The sequence below is a fragment of the Cyprinodon variegatus genome, unplaced genomic scaffold (assembly GCF_000732505.1).
Source record: "Cyprinodon variegatus isolate N-32 unplaced genomic scaffold, C_variegatus-1.0 Scaffold1081, whole genome shotgun sequence".
NCBI lineage: Eukaryota > Metazoa > Chordata > Actinopteri > Cyprinodontiformes > Cyprinodontidae > Cyprinodon > Cyprinodon variegatus.
The window spans coordinates 164,586-180,705 of NW_015151534.1; the positions used below are offsets into that span (position 1 = coordinate 164,586).

Genomic DNA, 16,120 nt, shown 5'->3' on the forward strand with positions numbered 1-16,120 from the left:
CGACAAACGTTCTGGAAAATATTAGCGTTTCGTGTTCGTTTTGACTTCGTGTGAACGGGGCCTAAAGTTAGGGGTTGTTTTTTTTTTTGCTTTGTTTTGCTCTAGCTGTATATTTTATCCCACTCCTCACAACCGTTTATGTATGAGGCAACAAATGCAAATGTAAAGCAGGCAGTGTCCCTAGAGAAAACAAGCATGGACGCCCCATCAAGTCTCTCAGCTAGGATCTGTTTACAACCTTTGACCCTTTGACCAGAACAAATACCAACCTTATGCCAGATCTCTTTGTTCAGACAGATGGAGACAATGAAAAGCCCAACCGTTGTAACCGACTCTCCTTGTCACCACAAACACTCCGTATCTTAGCTTTGTAATGAATAAAACTGGATGATATCACAATAATTCACAAAAAAAACAGACATGTGATTTTCTGTTTTGTTTCTCACATTTGAGAATTGAGAGTTTAATTGTTGTAGTGAAACCAGTGTTCATGGCTTCAGTGTTTCTTGTATCATAAAACAAATTAGTTACATGTATTATTTATAAATAAACCTCTAAGACTGTCTGGGTCATAGAGATGCCACTGTCTGTCTGGCCAGCACTGCGACCAGACAGAGGAATTGGATTAGTTGCTCAGCAATAATTCCTGAACTGAATCTGAACTTTGTTCCAGCTGAGCGGTGTTTTTAAGACTTTTCAGCTGATGGGAACTAGAAATATATATATATATATATATATATTGCATGATATAGCGATGCATTACTGTTTTGTGTCTCTTAATTATATGCGAGTGTGTATTATGTACATTTTCTGAAATGGTATATAATCATTATCATAGGAAGAAAAATACAAAATCAGTAGAATATATTAAAAGAATAACACATAACCCAAAAGGCCACTGGCTGAATGAGCAATATTTATCATTTCATCAAGGTATTACAGATTTTCTGGTAAAAACCATAAAACCTAATTCTATGATAGATGAAAAGTCGGGTATGTCTGGAGGAAGCAAAGGACTGTCAAATCCTCCCACCACGCCATGTTTGGCTTTTTCTAATATGCTGTGTAGGTTTTAGGTCACACATAACATGATCTGCACCCTAAGTTCCACTTTAGTCTCATCAGTCCTCAGAATACCTACCTAAAGGTCTTGCCTTCCGGTGCCGGAGGTATAGGGGAGATTTTCATTGTTTTCCATTGTTGAAATAGGTTTATTTTAGTGCTGTGACATGATTAAAATGTTCAAACAGGGTAATTACGGTAATGATCTACCGTGCTTTGATCGAAAACCATATGGACAAAGTAAACCAACTTTTCAATTCATTTTTTGCTCCCCAGTTTTGGATAAATATTCATATGAATAAAGCAACATTTTAATGTATTATTTAGGTTATTCAACATTTGGATTGGTTTTAAAGTTATAATCATTTAGCTTTATTTAGAAGCCCTGAAATTTTTTAACATTTTTTTTTTGGAAAAACTACTTGTAATTAAAGTGTGAACAGTCTATAAACATCCTTCTACGGATTATGTTTTTATATAATCAATCAGCATAGCAACAAGGCATGAAGTATTGTACATTCTGTAAACGGAAGATAGTTTCATGGTTTAATTCTGACAACTATAACAGTTTAGCTCTTCACTAAAAGATTTGATATAAACCTTAAAAGCAACTTCAGATATTTCTTGAATCAGCTGTTTTTTTTAAATTCTTTTATTTATTTTTTTTGTTGGCATGCTCGCCTCACATCTTTACCTTTAGATTGCACATGCAGCTGCTCCTGTCTTCTCTTTGTATGTCTTCATCGCTTCATTGCAGACTGTGTTTTCTTTCCCCTTCTTCAAGTGGTGCAACCGGTTTGCTTGGCATTCACATGTTCCTCGATACTGTGCTTTGTTGGCAGTCTGTCTTGCATTTGTTGCCGGATTCAAGCAATGTACGCACTGTGTGGATAATTTCTGATTATCTCTTTCCAATAAAGAGCAAAGTAAAGCACAGATATGTGAGTTGATCCATAATGCCAGCTGGCAAACCTATAAAAAGAGAGGTTATGATCACCAACAACGGATCTGGAGGCAGCAGTTATGTCCATGCCTGTCACCATGTTGAAATGTGATGCCATGATTTTGATAATCTTGATTGGTAAATGTGTAAACAAATAAATGTCTATAATATATATTTTCTCAAAATCTAAAAAGATTAATCTTGAAAGGTTGCATCAAATCCCAAAATAAAGAAAATTGCATTGTTTCACTTCAAAACCGGGGTTATTTAACTAACATTTACTAACTTCAGAATGTCACAAGACTCCGATACCATTAAAGTAAAAAATCATTACAAATGTCTTGCAACAAAATATTAGATCAGCTCTGGTTTTTTTTTTTTTTTTGCCACACATTTGTTTGGAGTATTGATCTAATTTTATTGTTTGAACAGAGAGCTGATCGTGGGAATCCACAATAGACTGTATAGAAGACACCTTCACCCTGAGGGCTTACTGGTGGTTAACAGTTCTCCAGTTGACTCAGTTTTCTGTTCAAATAGCGTATCCATTGCACCTGGTTTTCTGCCAGCCATGGATCATGGTGGCCTGCCTGCTTGCATGACATCTAGTAAATGGGTTCCTACATGATTTTTCAATGGCAGCAATATCAGATGTGGTATAGAGGCCACAGTGATACTCTGAAAAAGCTTTTAGGAGATAAGTAATTTCCTGTGGCATGATAACAGTTACCGCTACTTTGTGAAATTGTATTAATAATCTGTGAGAAATAATGAAAAGCTCATTTGTTTACAAATGAGGAAATGATGGCAGTCGATCTTTAATTTAATGCTGATGCTTAAAATCCTTATGACAGAATGTAATTATCTTTACCATGACTATTTAATTTCCCTTTGGGATCAATAAAGTGTTTTTGAAGTAAAACAGTAATATGAATGATTTTTGCACATGTGGGATAGATTAAACATCAGTAAAAAAAAATTTTTGTTTTGTTATTTTCTGGTATCATTTGACTGTTTAATGCCTTATTGTAGTGTATCATTATTGGTAACACCAGCTTTGTGGTTCTTCCAGCTCAGTTTTTGAAAGTCCATTGTTAACAATGAAAGAGGATTTTCTCTCTTGTTTCTGTGGTTAAGTCAGAGAAGCAGTGTGGAAGGTAATCCCTTAATCTTCTTCTTAGCACAGTTTGGTAACTTAAGTATACTCGGTGTAACCTGGTAGCTGCCAAACTGTGGTGCCTACTTCCTGTGAAAACACACAGAAAAGTTTTTGTCTTAAATGGAGGAACATATCCAAATGCTGCTTACTTTCATATTAGATTTTGGATTTTTAGGATTCTCTTTACATTTTATAATACTTTGGGGCTGGACATTTGATTGTGATACATATAATTGCCATCTAAAAGCTGTGACATTTTGAAGATGTAGAAGTACCACATCTTTGGTAGCATAACAATAGTAACACGCTAACTTTCTCTCTCCAGCCATGCAGATGTTGGTAATATGCTTAAAGTAGGTTTGCCACCTCGAAGAATAGAGGTTTGCAGATAATTAGCAGATCTATCCCCGCTAGCAGTTTGTCCAGTAAACAATAGAAGTCCCTTGATGATGGACTTTTAACTAAGGAGGAATTCTAAAATTGGTATTATTTTTTTATGTAAAGTGGTGGATGTTCTTTTTCTGGGTGGGTCATCAAAAGAAGTGGTCCTTCAAATTGTCAATCATTCTGGTGATGTGGTTACATGAGCATATTGACAGACAAAAACATTTTTTGTATCTTTCAGTTGTAGGGAAATCATATTTAAATGTCAAATCATTCTGGCTTAAACATGTATATTAATTTACACTTTATCAGACCATATAATCCCAAAATGTAGAAAATCCTGTCTTAAAAGCTTCTGCCGCCCTGGCATCCTGTTCCACAACATCTTCGTCCCCGCTTTCCTCCTCTAAATAAAAAATGTATGATGGAGGAGACTCATCCACGACCTCCGACACTAAAATCTCATCCTCTTGCATGTTTCCTCTGTCCAGAGCGTTCCTTGACAGCGTCGCTTCTAAGTTACCAATTTAGTGCTACTTGGTCCCAATGGAATTTCCCATTGGGAACCTACTAGCACTAAGTTGCTAACTGGTTAGCAAGATGCTTCAACAGAAACCGGCCACAATCAAACTTGCTTGTGAATCTTCCGCCACAACAATCCCGCCCTCTTGACACACGACCAATCACATTCACTTTATTCACTCCTGTAAAGTCGTGCACCACTCGGGAGAATTTGGAAATGCAACAGTTGGAACAGCCGCTTCCCTACGACTTTAAAAGGAAAATCTTAACACTTTTTTTAAATGCAATTTTGATATAATTACTGCTCTGAGTGGTCTGCTCTGTCAGATAAGGCCTATTTTAGTGTCTCTAAAACTCCAGTTAAGGAGTAATCGATTACTAAATTAGTTGATGATTATTTCAATAACTGAATTTCAATAATTTAATCACGATTAATCAGATTAATTGTTTCAGCCCTAATTGCAAATGCAAGTAATTTCCCAGCCCTACTCTTAACAACAATGCATCCAAGGCCATAACAGTAATGAAACCCTGGAGCCAAACCAATATATGTGCTTGTGGTTAATACAGAGGAATATCAAGATAAAAAGGCAAACACGATTTCTTTTCAGAAAAAATATTGCAATTTAGATTTTTTGCAAAATCTCTCACTCCTAACCTAAATCTTTGTAACCAAAATAGCAGCGACAGTAGGATTAAACCTTACTGGTAAGGACTGTCATAATATTTTCTTTTTAATCTAGGTATAGATATTTTTATTCAATTGAATGAAGTTAAACGACATTTTATTAAACATTGTATGATTGTGTATCTGACAAACTTTTTTTAATCGCTTTGTATAGTTTTTGCTGGAATCATGGGAAAATAAATACCACAGTTCTTCAGGGCTAAATAAATGTGTTGGCATAACACGTCAAATTGATATGTTCTCTTAACTTGTTTCTGTAAATATGTTAAATAAACTGATATTTAAATCCAAGTTAAAAGTAAAAAAAATAATCAATACATCATTAAGAAGATTTTATTCAATGCTTAAAATATTGTTCTCATCTTAATTTAGCTTCATTTATTTGCACAATCACATACTTCTAGTATTTTTTGTTTTTCAATGAAACAAGCTTCTTCAAAAGCATTAAAGATCTGATAATAATGTATTTAAACCTTATTTTTTAACTTATCTTCTGGACTTACTTTGCACAGAAGATCTGCCAAGATTACTGTCCATGTAACATGATGTCCATTTTTCCCGTTGGACGGTCTTTCTGTCTCCTTCTGATTTGGCAAGCAAGCGTGCCTTTTGCTTTGGCGACATCATTTTCTTGATAAGATAAGATAACGATTGGTGCTCATTCAGATGAGCGAGTAAATGTAATCGGATATTAGGGGAGAATTTTCCCCTCTTATTATTCTGTCGGTAGTCGTTGTCCCTTAGGTTTGCTTATCCGTTGTCAGATGGATGCAGTAGATTTGTCGTTTTTAATACATCCCCACAGCTGTATTAAAATGAGTAGTTTAGAATCTAGAAAGGTTTTTCCGTTCTTTTCTTGCACTAACTGCGACCTTGGATGGGACTTTGCTTAAAAACACCCAAAGTACTTGAGAGAGTCAGACCTGGACTGGATTATTCTAATGATCATGTGTGACCTAATTTGTCTTCCTTTTAGGTTTAAAGTCTGTAGCACGGATCCAAGAAACAATCAGTGTTCTGCAGGTAGCCAAATGATTACAACACACTAGAGAGCATTAAAGGAAGAAATAAAGACTGCAATAGTCTGAGGGAGATTGGATGAAACAGGCGTTGTTCTCAGCTATGCTCTCGTCTTGTTCCTCTCTTAGTTGAAAGCTGTTGTATGCTGTCAGTGTAACGAACCCCTGTGGATTTGCTTCGTACAGGAAGGAATGCTTGTCTAATCAATATTTTAGACAAAGAAACTCCTCTAACCTTTAAAAGAGACGTAGCAGAACCATTTCACTGAAATCCACATTTTGTTTTAAAGTGAGTGATTGAGCCAGTAAAGTGAAGAGGGTGTTTTGATATATATATCGAAATGCTGTCTGAAGAGAAAAATTACATATTTTAAGTTGATTTTGTTTTCTTTATTGAAAGCTGATGAATCTTTCTGTATGAACAGAGTATAATTTGTAATTTTAGATAAGTTGTCAAATACATTTCATTGCATGGCAAGGTCATTATGAACGGACATCCTATATGCTGGTAGTTTATAACTCAACTAGCTGATTAACAATAATTTTCCACCTAAACCTAATCACAGACACTTCTCACTCCTGTTTAGAGCATTCATTGCAAATAGCAGTTTGTCTATATGTTTCTTAGTATTTAAATATACACTGCAAAAACTGATCTAAGATTCAGTAAAAGTTTCTTAAAATAAGTGTTTATGTTTAATTTTAACAAGTAAATATGATTTGCCATTGGAATTAGTATGCTGTCCTTTAAGATGATTAGATTTGCCTGTGGAATAAGATGAACGGAGTAGATTTTTTTCTTATTGTAAAAATAAATCTTATCAAATTGGGAGATTGTCTTATCTAATTGTTCAAAATAGGGGCAATTCACTTTTCTCGGAAAAAATTTATTTATGTTAATTTTTTTAAAGAGTAAACACCTCTGATATTTCAATTTGGCATCTCCTCCGTGGCGGACTCCATAATCCTCACCTTTTTTAAGGTTTCCTTTTACATTGATGGATTAAATCAATGGAATCGCCAATGTCCTGTATGCAGCTTTAAAGCTAATATCAACCCATAATATTGTATATCCCTTTAACTTTTTGACAACCGAGTTTGTTAGGTAGTTTATTTTATTTTTTAATTTTTTAATATTTTTTAATTTTGTATTTTATTTTTTAATTTTTATTTTTTTTTAGGTAGTTTTGGGCAACATATCTGTTTATCTATTTAGATCTTTTTAAAAGAGATACAAGATGGGTCTCTGTCTGTCTCTCTCTCTGATATAATCCGTATATATATATCTATATCTATATCTATATCTATATATAGATATAGATATAGATATAGATATATATATATAGATAGATAGATAGATAGATAGATAGATAGATAGATAGATAGATATGCTTTTTGTGTCCTAATTACTCTTGAGACCTGTAATTTTCTTTCTCTAAAGGGTTTGTCTGTGCTAAGCTTTCTATTGCTCCGCCTCCCTCCATTCAGATAAAAAATGTTGCAATGTTATTTTTGGTCCATATAGCCCAGCCCTAGAGTTTCGTACTCATAGCCCTGATCTCCACCTTTTAGGATGAATTAAACTTAAGACTTCAAGCCAAGCCTTAACAAATTGTCAGAAATTCACATAAGCATTATCCTAAGCCTTGTTGAAAGCCTTCCTAAAAGAGGTGAGGCTGTTATAGCTGTAAGGGTGGGCCCACATCATAAATAAACCACATATAGCTATCTTGTACAGACGGATAAAAAACAAAACAAAAAAACAATTGTCATGCTTTATTAACTTGCAGCTTTACTTGTAATGTAATGGCAGCTAGAGGAGCCTTCAAACAAATAATGAGCAAACTTTTAATCTGGTTTGATAAGCTGTGCAAACTAAAACAGGCTGTGACTAACAAAAACAAACAAAACCAATTAGCTCTGTGCTACACAAGCCAATAGCTTTCAGCTGATGAAATGGCAGACAGTAGACCAACAGCAGATGTTGGTAGTTAAGTTTCATCTGGGACTCTGATGGTGGTCATTTGATAAAACCCTAATTGAGACTCTACCTGGCATCAGTTAAGGACGTCTCTATTTTCCTTTTGATGCGTGTCTGATGTGTGGGTATTATATTGCTTCTCACGTTAACATCTGTCTTTTTTTTTTTATTTCCTAGTCCTCTGTGCAAAGAACCTGGCAAAGAAAGACTTCTTTCGTAAGTAAAAATATTTTTTTTTTATTTCAATCCCTTTCTTTTGCTTTGCCTTTTAGATTAATATTTTGTTTGAGGGGTTTAACTAACAGTTTTTGAGTATTTAAATATCTCAAACAGGTGCTTAAAATACAAATGTAGGCAAATTTGTTGCGTATTTAAACCTTATTGGAGGAGGGCATCAAAATAAAACATTTGGAGTCTGTTTTGTCACACGTTTGTCATTAAGGATTATATTTTAAATCCTGAATATTTTCAGAATTGCCTCTTTGTATAATTATTTTTCTTACTGCTGAAACCATCTTTGTCACTAAGTTATTAAGCCGGTTGTCTCCGAGAACACGAGTTTGGTTTGTCGGGGTTTAACCATACAACATAGACTCATAGATGTAGGGTATTTCCAGTTCTTATAATAAGCTAAACAAGTTTATCATGTGAGACGTACTTGTCCCCCAGCTACCTATGCATTCATGTATCATCAGACCATAAAATAGACTGTATTATCATGTTTCAAGCTAAACAGGTTTTTCATTTCCACATATAGTAGTAGTATCTTAGCGGTGTAAATCCTTCCCACAACAAAAACAATACATGTGAGAACATGCTCTTTTAGAAACTGAAAGTTTGAATCATCTCTCTCTAAAATGACATAAGGTTTTTACTTTAAATCAGACCCTTATATTAGGAAATACTACAGGGGAAGAAAAACAAAAAAACTAAGTATGTTTATATAAAGTTGGGAAAATAATCCCACTATTAGAAATATGTTTTAAGTCAAACTAACCATAGTGAGACAGATTTCTCTAAAAGATAGATGTAAACTGAGCTTATTTTGATGACTGTGTCACTTTTTCTTCTGGCTTTTAGGTCAGACAGAGAACTTTTACTTATCTATGACTTCCTGTTTCCATTGCTAATTTATGTGACGTGACACGTATGGCCATTCCTCATACTTCAGAATGGATAAGACATGATAATAGAAAGCGTGCCATTCAAATAAGGCAGATGTGAGTTGATCTTGATAAGCCAGGAAACGGCTCTCCAAAATCAACATGCACATATCTACAGTCAGATCAATAATTACAAGGTAAAAACTGAGCTGTTAGAAGCTTTTCTGCACAAGGATTTAAGTTTTTCATGCCACCAGTCAAAAGGAGCAGGATAGTAAAAAAAAAAAAAAAAAAAAAATCTAGATTCTCTTTAACTCATCTTTCTATTTTGTTTTCATCAAATAGACATTGTGGGAAAAGTTTGTATTATTATTCATGTTCTTCTCTTTTAAAAGCCTGAAAGGGTAATTTAATAATTTTGTTTGCTCATTAAATAAAACCATTTTATTGTGCTTTGCAGGTTTGCCAGATCCTTTCGCTAAAGTGGTAGTGGACGGTTCTGGACAATGCCACTCAACAGATACTGTGAGAAATACTCTTGATCCAAAGTGGAATCAGCACTATGATCTGTAAGTACTTTAAAAAAGATGTAGATTTGATGCTGTGTTTACTTTTTTCTAGAATCTATATTTGGGTGTCTGCTTAAAATCTTTTTTTGGTTGTTTGTTTCATTTTTCATCAATATGCAAACATTAAATGAAACATTAACACAAAACTAGAGATAGACCGGCCAGATTTGTTCCTTCTGTCCAAGTAATGCAAATAAAAAAGAACTTTCTACAATTACATAGAAATAATACAATACAACACTAATAAGAATAATGGGGTATTTTTTCTTATACCTTTACAAAACAAATTTTGCTGACTAACTTCTGTAATTTGTGTGTGTATCTGAAGATGCATATATACCGTTTAATGGAAAGAACATTTCTTGATATAATTTTAAGACAACTGTTTAATCTTTAATACATTTTAATCATGGTCATTTTATCAATTTTTAAATCATTTATTCTAACTATATAGGAGCCTTTCTGGTTGTTGAAAGTTTAATTCAATTAGAAATAACATAATCGGTGGTTAAATTTTATTCAGTTCAAAATTACTCTCTCATCCCTTTTATAAAAAAGGCCAGGTTTACCACAGTAAGATCAGTTTAAACAGTTTTTAGCATCTTCTGTCAGCAATTAGGGCGGCTAGCATGACTTTAAGAGCAATCTAATCTATGTACCGTATTTTCCAGACTATAAGCTGCTACTTTTTTCCCACGCTTTGAACCATGCAGCTTATAAGAAGGTGCAGCTTTTCTATTGATTTTGCCTAACCCCCAGAAGGGCAAGTCAAAGTTGGAAATGAAAGACCAAGAAGCTAATTTTCATTTAGCCCAAGAAATTGCTAACAGCATGCACAAAGGTGAACAAATGTTCCGAATTCACACATTTTAACATTTATTTGCCGTATTAAAGAGACTGGGGTGTGCTGAGGTTTGCTCTATAGTCCGGAAAATATGGTATATTCCCTGTCAAGGATGTATTTAATTGTAAGAGTTAGGGATGGAACGGTTCATGAAAACCGTCAGAACCGTTCGGTTCGACTGTCTCGGTTCGATTTGCGTGTGTTGCGTTCGGTTCATGCGCTGCTCCTTTTTCTCATAGGCAAAGCATGTACACTCCAGAGCAGAAGGTGGCGATACTGCAACCAAAGCCAACCACCAGTAGAAAACAAGAAGGAGAAGCGAAGCAGTGTAGCAGAAAAAAATCTGTTGTTGTGGAGAATTTTGTGGTTATGGCGAGTGGGAAAGAACAGGAGTTGGAAGACGTGCCAGCTGCACTTTATAGGTCTGCTGTATGGGACCACTTTGCATTTAGAGTGACCTACGATGACGGCGGAAAGAANTCAAAATTACTCTCTCATCCCTTTTATAAAAAAGGCCAGGTTTACCACAGTAAGATCAGTTTAAACAGTTTTTAGCATCTTCTGTCAGCAATTAGAGCAGCTAGCATGATTTTAAGAGCAATCTAATCTATGAACCGTATTTTCCGGACTATAAGCTGCTATTTTTTTCCCACGCTTTGAACCATGCAGCTTATAAGAAGGTGCAGCTTTTCTATTGATTTTGCCTAACCCCCAGAAGGGCAAGCCAAAGTTGGAAATGAAAGACCAAGAAGCTAATTTTCATTTAGGAGAACAAATGCTCCGAATTCACACATTTTGAAATTTATTTGTCGTATTAAAGACACTGGGGTGTGCTGAGGTGAGCTCTATAGTCCGGAAAATATGGTATATTCCATGTCAAGGATGTATTTAATTGTAAGAGTTAGGGATGGAACGGTTCATGAAAACCGTCCGAACCGTTCGGTTCGACTGTCTCGGTTCGATTTGCGTGTGTTGCGTTCGGTTCATGCGCTCCTTTTTCTCATAGGCGAAGCATGTACAGTCCAGAGCAGAAGGTGGTGGTCCTGCGACCAAAGCCAACCACCAGTAGTAAACAAGAAGGAGAAGCGAAGCAGTGTAGCAGAAAAAAATCAGTTGTTGTGGAGAATTGTGTGGGTATGGCGAGTGGGAAAGAACAGGAGTTGGAAGACGCGCCAGCAGCACTTTATAGATCTGCTGTATGGGACCACTTTGCATTTAGAGTGACCTACAATGATGGCGGAAAGAAAGTTGTGGATAAAAGTTTAACAGTTTGCAAGTATTGTGCAACGCGTTTTGTTTATGCTAACAGCAACATGACCAACATGTCAGGCTAACCCCGAAATCCCACATACTCCGTCAGCGCTCCGCTGCGCTGCGCTCCAGACCGCCTGCACAAAGCAAAGCTTACAGCCTCCGCTGTGGCTCCCGTCCGCTCTGCTCTGAGTTCCTTGGAGATCGTAGAGGGCAGGAACGAGATGATTAAATTCAAAGCAGCAAAACATGCGGAAATGATCCAGGGTTTCCACGGATCATTAAAAATAATTACAATTCATTAATTTTTTGGGGATTTTTTCATTAATTTCATTAATTTTTTATGGGATTTCGGTGTATCAATCAACATATACCGAACCAAACCGAATACCGTGACCACGGAACCGTTAACCAACAAAACCGTGGATTTTGTGAACCGTTCCACCCCTAGTAAGAGTATGATACTGAAAATTGTAGCTTTTCAAGAATGTGTCATGAATTTGATTCCTCAACTGAGTAAAAGCATTGTAAAAGTAAAACTGTTTACCCCTATTTAACTGTGGCAGGTAAATAAGGCTCTGCTCATTAAGCAGAGCCATGTGGCTGTGTCTTGTGTTGTGATTTCACTGAATTATTAATAGAGAGTCTGAGATGCTAGTCACCGACTTCGGTCTGAAGAGCATAAAAATGTCAGATTCGGGTTGGTTATTTCTTAAAGCATCTCTTTCATCTTCCCCTTCTAGGTCAACTAAAGCAACATTGGCTAGAACAATGTTATAATGTTTGAATTTTTTTTTTTTTTACCCTCTGAAACTGCAAAACTTAGAGGTTACTATTAAATTAAAAATGTACGGCTGTCCTCTGACCAGTGTCTGAGGAATTAAAACTTGGACGCCTTCTTTCTGTGTCAAAGAAATGCCCTTCTATAAACCTGGCGAGCTGTTTTACGTGACAGAACAACATCCTGTGGAGTAACATTTTAGACATTCCTTTCCTCTGATCTCGCATGAGACTTATTGTATTTGTGAGAGAAAATGACCTGGTCATGCATGTATGGCACTTTTTTATGTCTAAAAAACACAAATTCCTTCAAGTTTTGATGGAGATTAATTTGGGGAAAATGTTTGGCAGGAGCTATAATTATTCTGGTGTTGGTATTTTGTGCACAAATGATCAAATCCTTCATAAGATTTATTTCTTAACAGTTTTTCTGCAAGTCTTTATAGTCTTTAAAATAAATGTATTGGACAGGTGTTGTGTCAAGTCTTATAAATGCAGAAATATTCACTTTATGTTTTATCTATGTTCAACCAATTTGCTTTATCTTGAGTTTATTGCTTTTAACCAAGAAGTATTTTATTTTTTACCTACAGACTAAATGTACCGTCATCAATAAATATAAGGGGGGGTGTTTTACCTTCTTTCTTTAGCTTCATTTCTTGGAGTAGGTTAGGTTACTTCATTTTAATGTGGAAATTGACCACACTATTTGTTGTATAGTGTATCTTCCAATATTGTGGAGCTTACAGATCAGACCCAACTGCTACTTAAGGCAGTTCAAAGTTAATATAGTGTATTTAAATGTACAGAAAATAGTTAAAACTCCAAAGGGAAATGTAAAAACATCCTGAAAAATGTATGGAAACCAGCACACTGGTTGTGAGAGCCAAAAAAAAACAAACAAAAAAAACTTACTTATATATGAGATGAGCTAAAACCCTGCTGACGGAGTAATAGTTACGTAAATATAGCCATGTGCTTACGACTTCATATTGATTGTAGATGTTTATGCTGTTTTAAGTTTACTTTTTAAAACCACTCTGACATTTTAAAATGTTTCTTTCAACCTCAGATCTCTACCCGCTTTACATAATTATCAATTCCACCCCCCCCTTAACTCCCCACCCTCTCGCTTTCCCCACAAGCGACCCTTGGCCTTTTCCTCTGGTTCAGGAAATGGCTAACATGCCACAGAAAGCAGATGGGAGTGTGGGCTTGGCAGATTGCCTCCTCACCACACCCCCATCAGCAACCTCCAGCTTTTTGGGGTGGAATCCTTTTCCACAAGCCACAGATACTTATGGCCTTCGCTGTATTATGAATACCCTGCAAACATGTATATGCAGTATGATTTTTTTTTCTTTCTTTTTTTAATATTTATTTTGGGGAAAAACAACTCTGTAAAATATATCAATGTTTCATGTGGAGAAAAGGCTACTATTTTAAATCTGATTGGATATAAATGGTATTATCTTGTTTTTATTGTAGATGTCATTGTTTTACTTATTTTATAGAATTTTCGGGCTAATTGTTCATGTTTTGTTGTTGCCTCTTCCTTCTTATAAAGGCTTTTCTATTGTGGAGACATTCTGAGAATAAACATGGTATTTTATGAAATATGGATTTAATAGGATATACCAGGACAAATGAGCAGAATAATGGTTATATGCGGATGATCCATCCTTTTGTTTTCCTTTTCATTCACATATCACTGACTGAACGGTGCTAGAAGGGATGTTAGTTAAAGACAGTTTTTTAAAGGGCTTAAACAATTAATCAAATTATTCATGATTAATTGATGAGTGAAATAATTGTCAACTAATTCAGAAATTAATTTGTCATTAACTGGAGTTTAGAGACTGTGAAACATGCCTTTAGTGGACAGAGCGACCCACTTAGAAAAAAAAGTAAAAAGGGTAATTAAAAAAATCTAATTAAAGTAAAAATTTTGCATTTAAGATAAAAAAAAAACGTATATGTTCTATCCAGAACTTCTCAAGTGGAAACAATTTAGGTTCACCTGGTTTATTTCCATAAAAGATCTTCTTTAAGGAACCTTTGTCTGTCTGATTATTAATCGAAAAATCGAAAAAATAATCGACACATTAATCGATTGGCGATATAATCGTTAGTTGCAGCCCTAATATTTTATAATTAGCCCCTGCTTGAACAGTTTCCACGGAGCTGTCTGGTCTGCTTCTAGGTCTTCACACAACAGATAAATTTCACATGGTTGGACAAATTGGTGGCAGGTACATTTCACAACTTTCTTTTCCTAAAAATGGTCTCTCAGATTTGAAATGAATGTAGTGGTCAACAATTCGACTCTCTCAGCTAAAGTCCTGCTTCACTGCTGCCTCTTTAGTTTCATTAATGTATTCTTCTAGCATTATTCTGCAATAGTCAAGCATATTTCCACAGTGTGATAAAGTTTATCCTGAGGAGATAATGTTAACATATGAAATGTGGCATATTTCCAGTGTATGATCTAGAATTGTTTTCCCAACGAGAAGTTGAGTAGCTGCATATATATTTCTTTAAGATAAATAGGGCTGCAACTAATAATTATTTTGCTAATCATTTAATCTGATTTAATTGAGTTTATTAATTCATAATCCGATAGCAAAAGGCCACTTAAACGTTCTTTTACAGTATTAAACCAGGTGAAACTAAAATATTTCCACTTGAATAGTTTTGAATAGATCATATTGACAAATGAAACAGTTTTCTTAAATGCTCAGTATTTATATAATTTTTTACAATTATGGTATAGTTGCTTCTCTGATTAATCGATCACTAAATTAATTGACCATTATTTCAATAATCTATTAATCAGGATTAATCTAATTAATTGTTTCAGCTCTAAAGATAAGACATTGACTAAAGTCAAATGAAGCTTAAGCTCATCAGAAAAGGAAACATTAAATTCTATTGCTGTCCTAGTTTAATCATCAAATCATCAGAAAAAGCTAAAGAATCCTTAGTTGACAAGCCTAGCCTCAGTATAAGCAAACAAGAATATATTTATTACTTTATATGAATCCTTTATTTAATTTTAGTCTGGTAATAATGAAGAAAGATGGATGTACTGAATTGCCCCTTTGGGATTAATGTAATATTTTTGAACTGAATTGTAAGGAAAAATTGTTGTTACAATAAATATTTATATTCATCAGCAATAATTTTTTCGGATGCTTTTTAGAATTCAAGTTATATATTTGACCTGTTTGAGTACATTTTTTTTTTGTAATAGTTATCCAGTCCTGAGGGAAATTACTTGCTGTCCCTGATACTCAGGGTCTTACAGACAGGTCTGAGGAAAGGGTGAATTTACTGCTATATTTGAGGATTGATTTCCAACTGATGTTTATTATGAAAAGATTTAGATCTGGAATAGTAGTTTTTTATATTTCCTGCCTTTGTTTGTGTTTCTTGGCAAGATATAAACCATATAATCTGAAAGTAGTATATTTAGGAAAACTAATCTGTTTTTTTCCACCTACAGTACTCTTCTCCTACAGGGTTAGGAAAAAATTATAATCCGCGTTTTTTCATGCTGTTGTAACGTAAAGTAAGAAAGTCAATTTGAAACTCAAAAATACAACAAAAATGTCCTTATCAGGGTTTTTATGATTGTAGCACATCAGTCAGTATAGAGGGGACCATACAGAAAGGTAAAATGCAGGCCTTTGAACTTGCTTTCAGAATTAAGAAATTGCAGCACAGATTTGATCAGGAATGGAAACTAATAGGGGTGGAACGGTTCACAAAATCCACGATTCGGTTCACAGTTTCGTGGTCACGGTTTTCGGTTC

At 34.9% G+C, this 16,120-nt stretch overlaps 1 protein-coding gene across 4 annotated transcripts in view; it reads left to right on the plus strand.

Annotated features, from left to right (window-relative positions):
- The window catches only part of smurf2 (SMAD specific E3 ubiquitin protein ligase 2), an 87,079-nt gene that overhangs the window by 20,834 nt on the left and 50,125 nt on the right, over positions 1–16,120 (plus strand). For all 4 annotated transcript variants that reach the window (XM_015400203.1, XM_015400202.1, XM_015400204.1 and 1 more), the window contains exons 2-3: positions 7,936–7,974; positions 9,322–9,430. In XM_015400203.1, the coding sequence (XP_015255689.1) occupies positions 7,936–7,974; positions 9,322–9,430 (148 nt within the window). The remainder of the gene's footprint in view (positions 1–7,935; positions 7,975–9,321; positions 9,431–16,120) is intronic.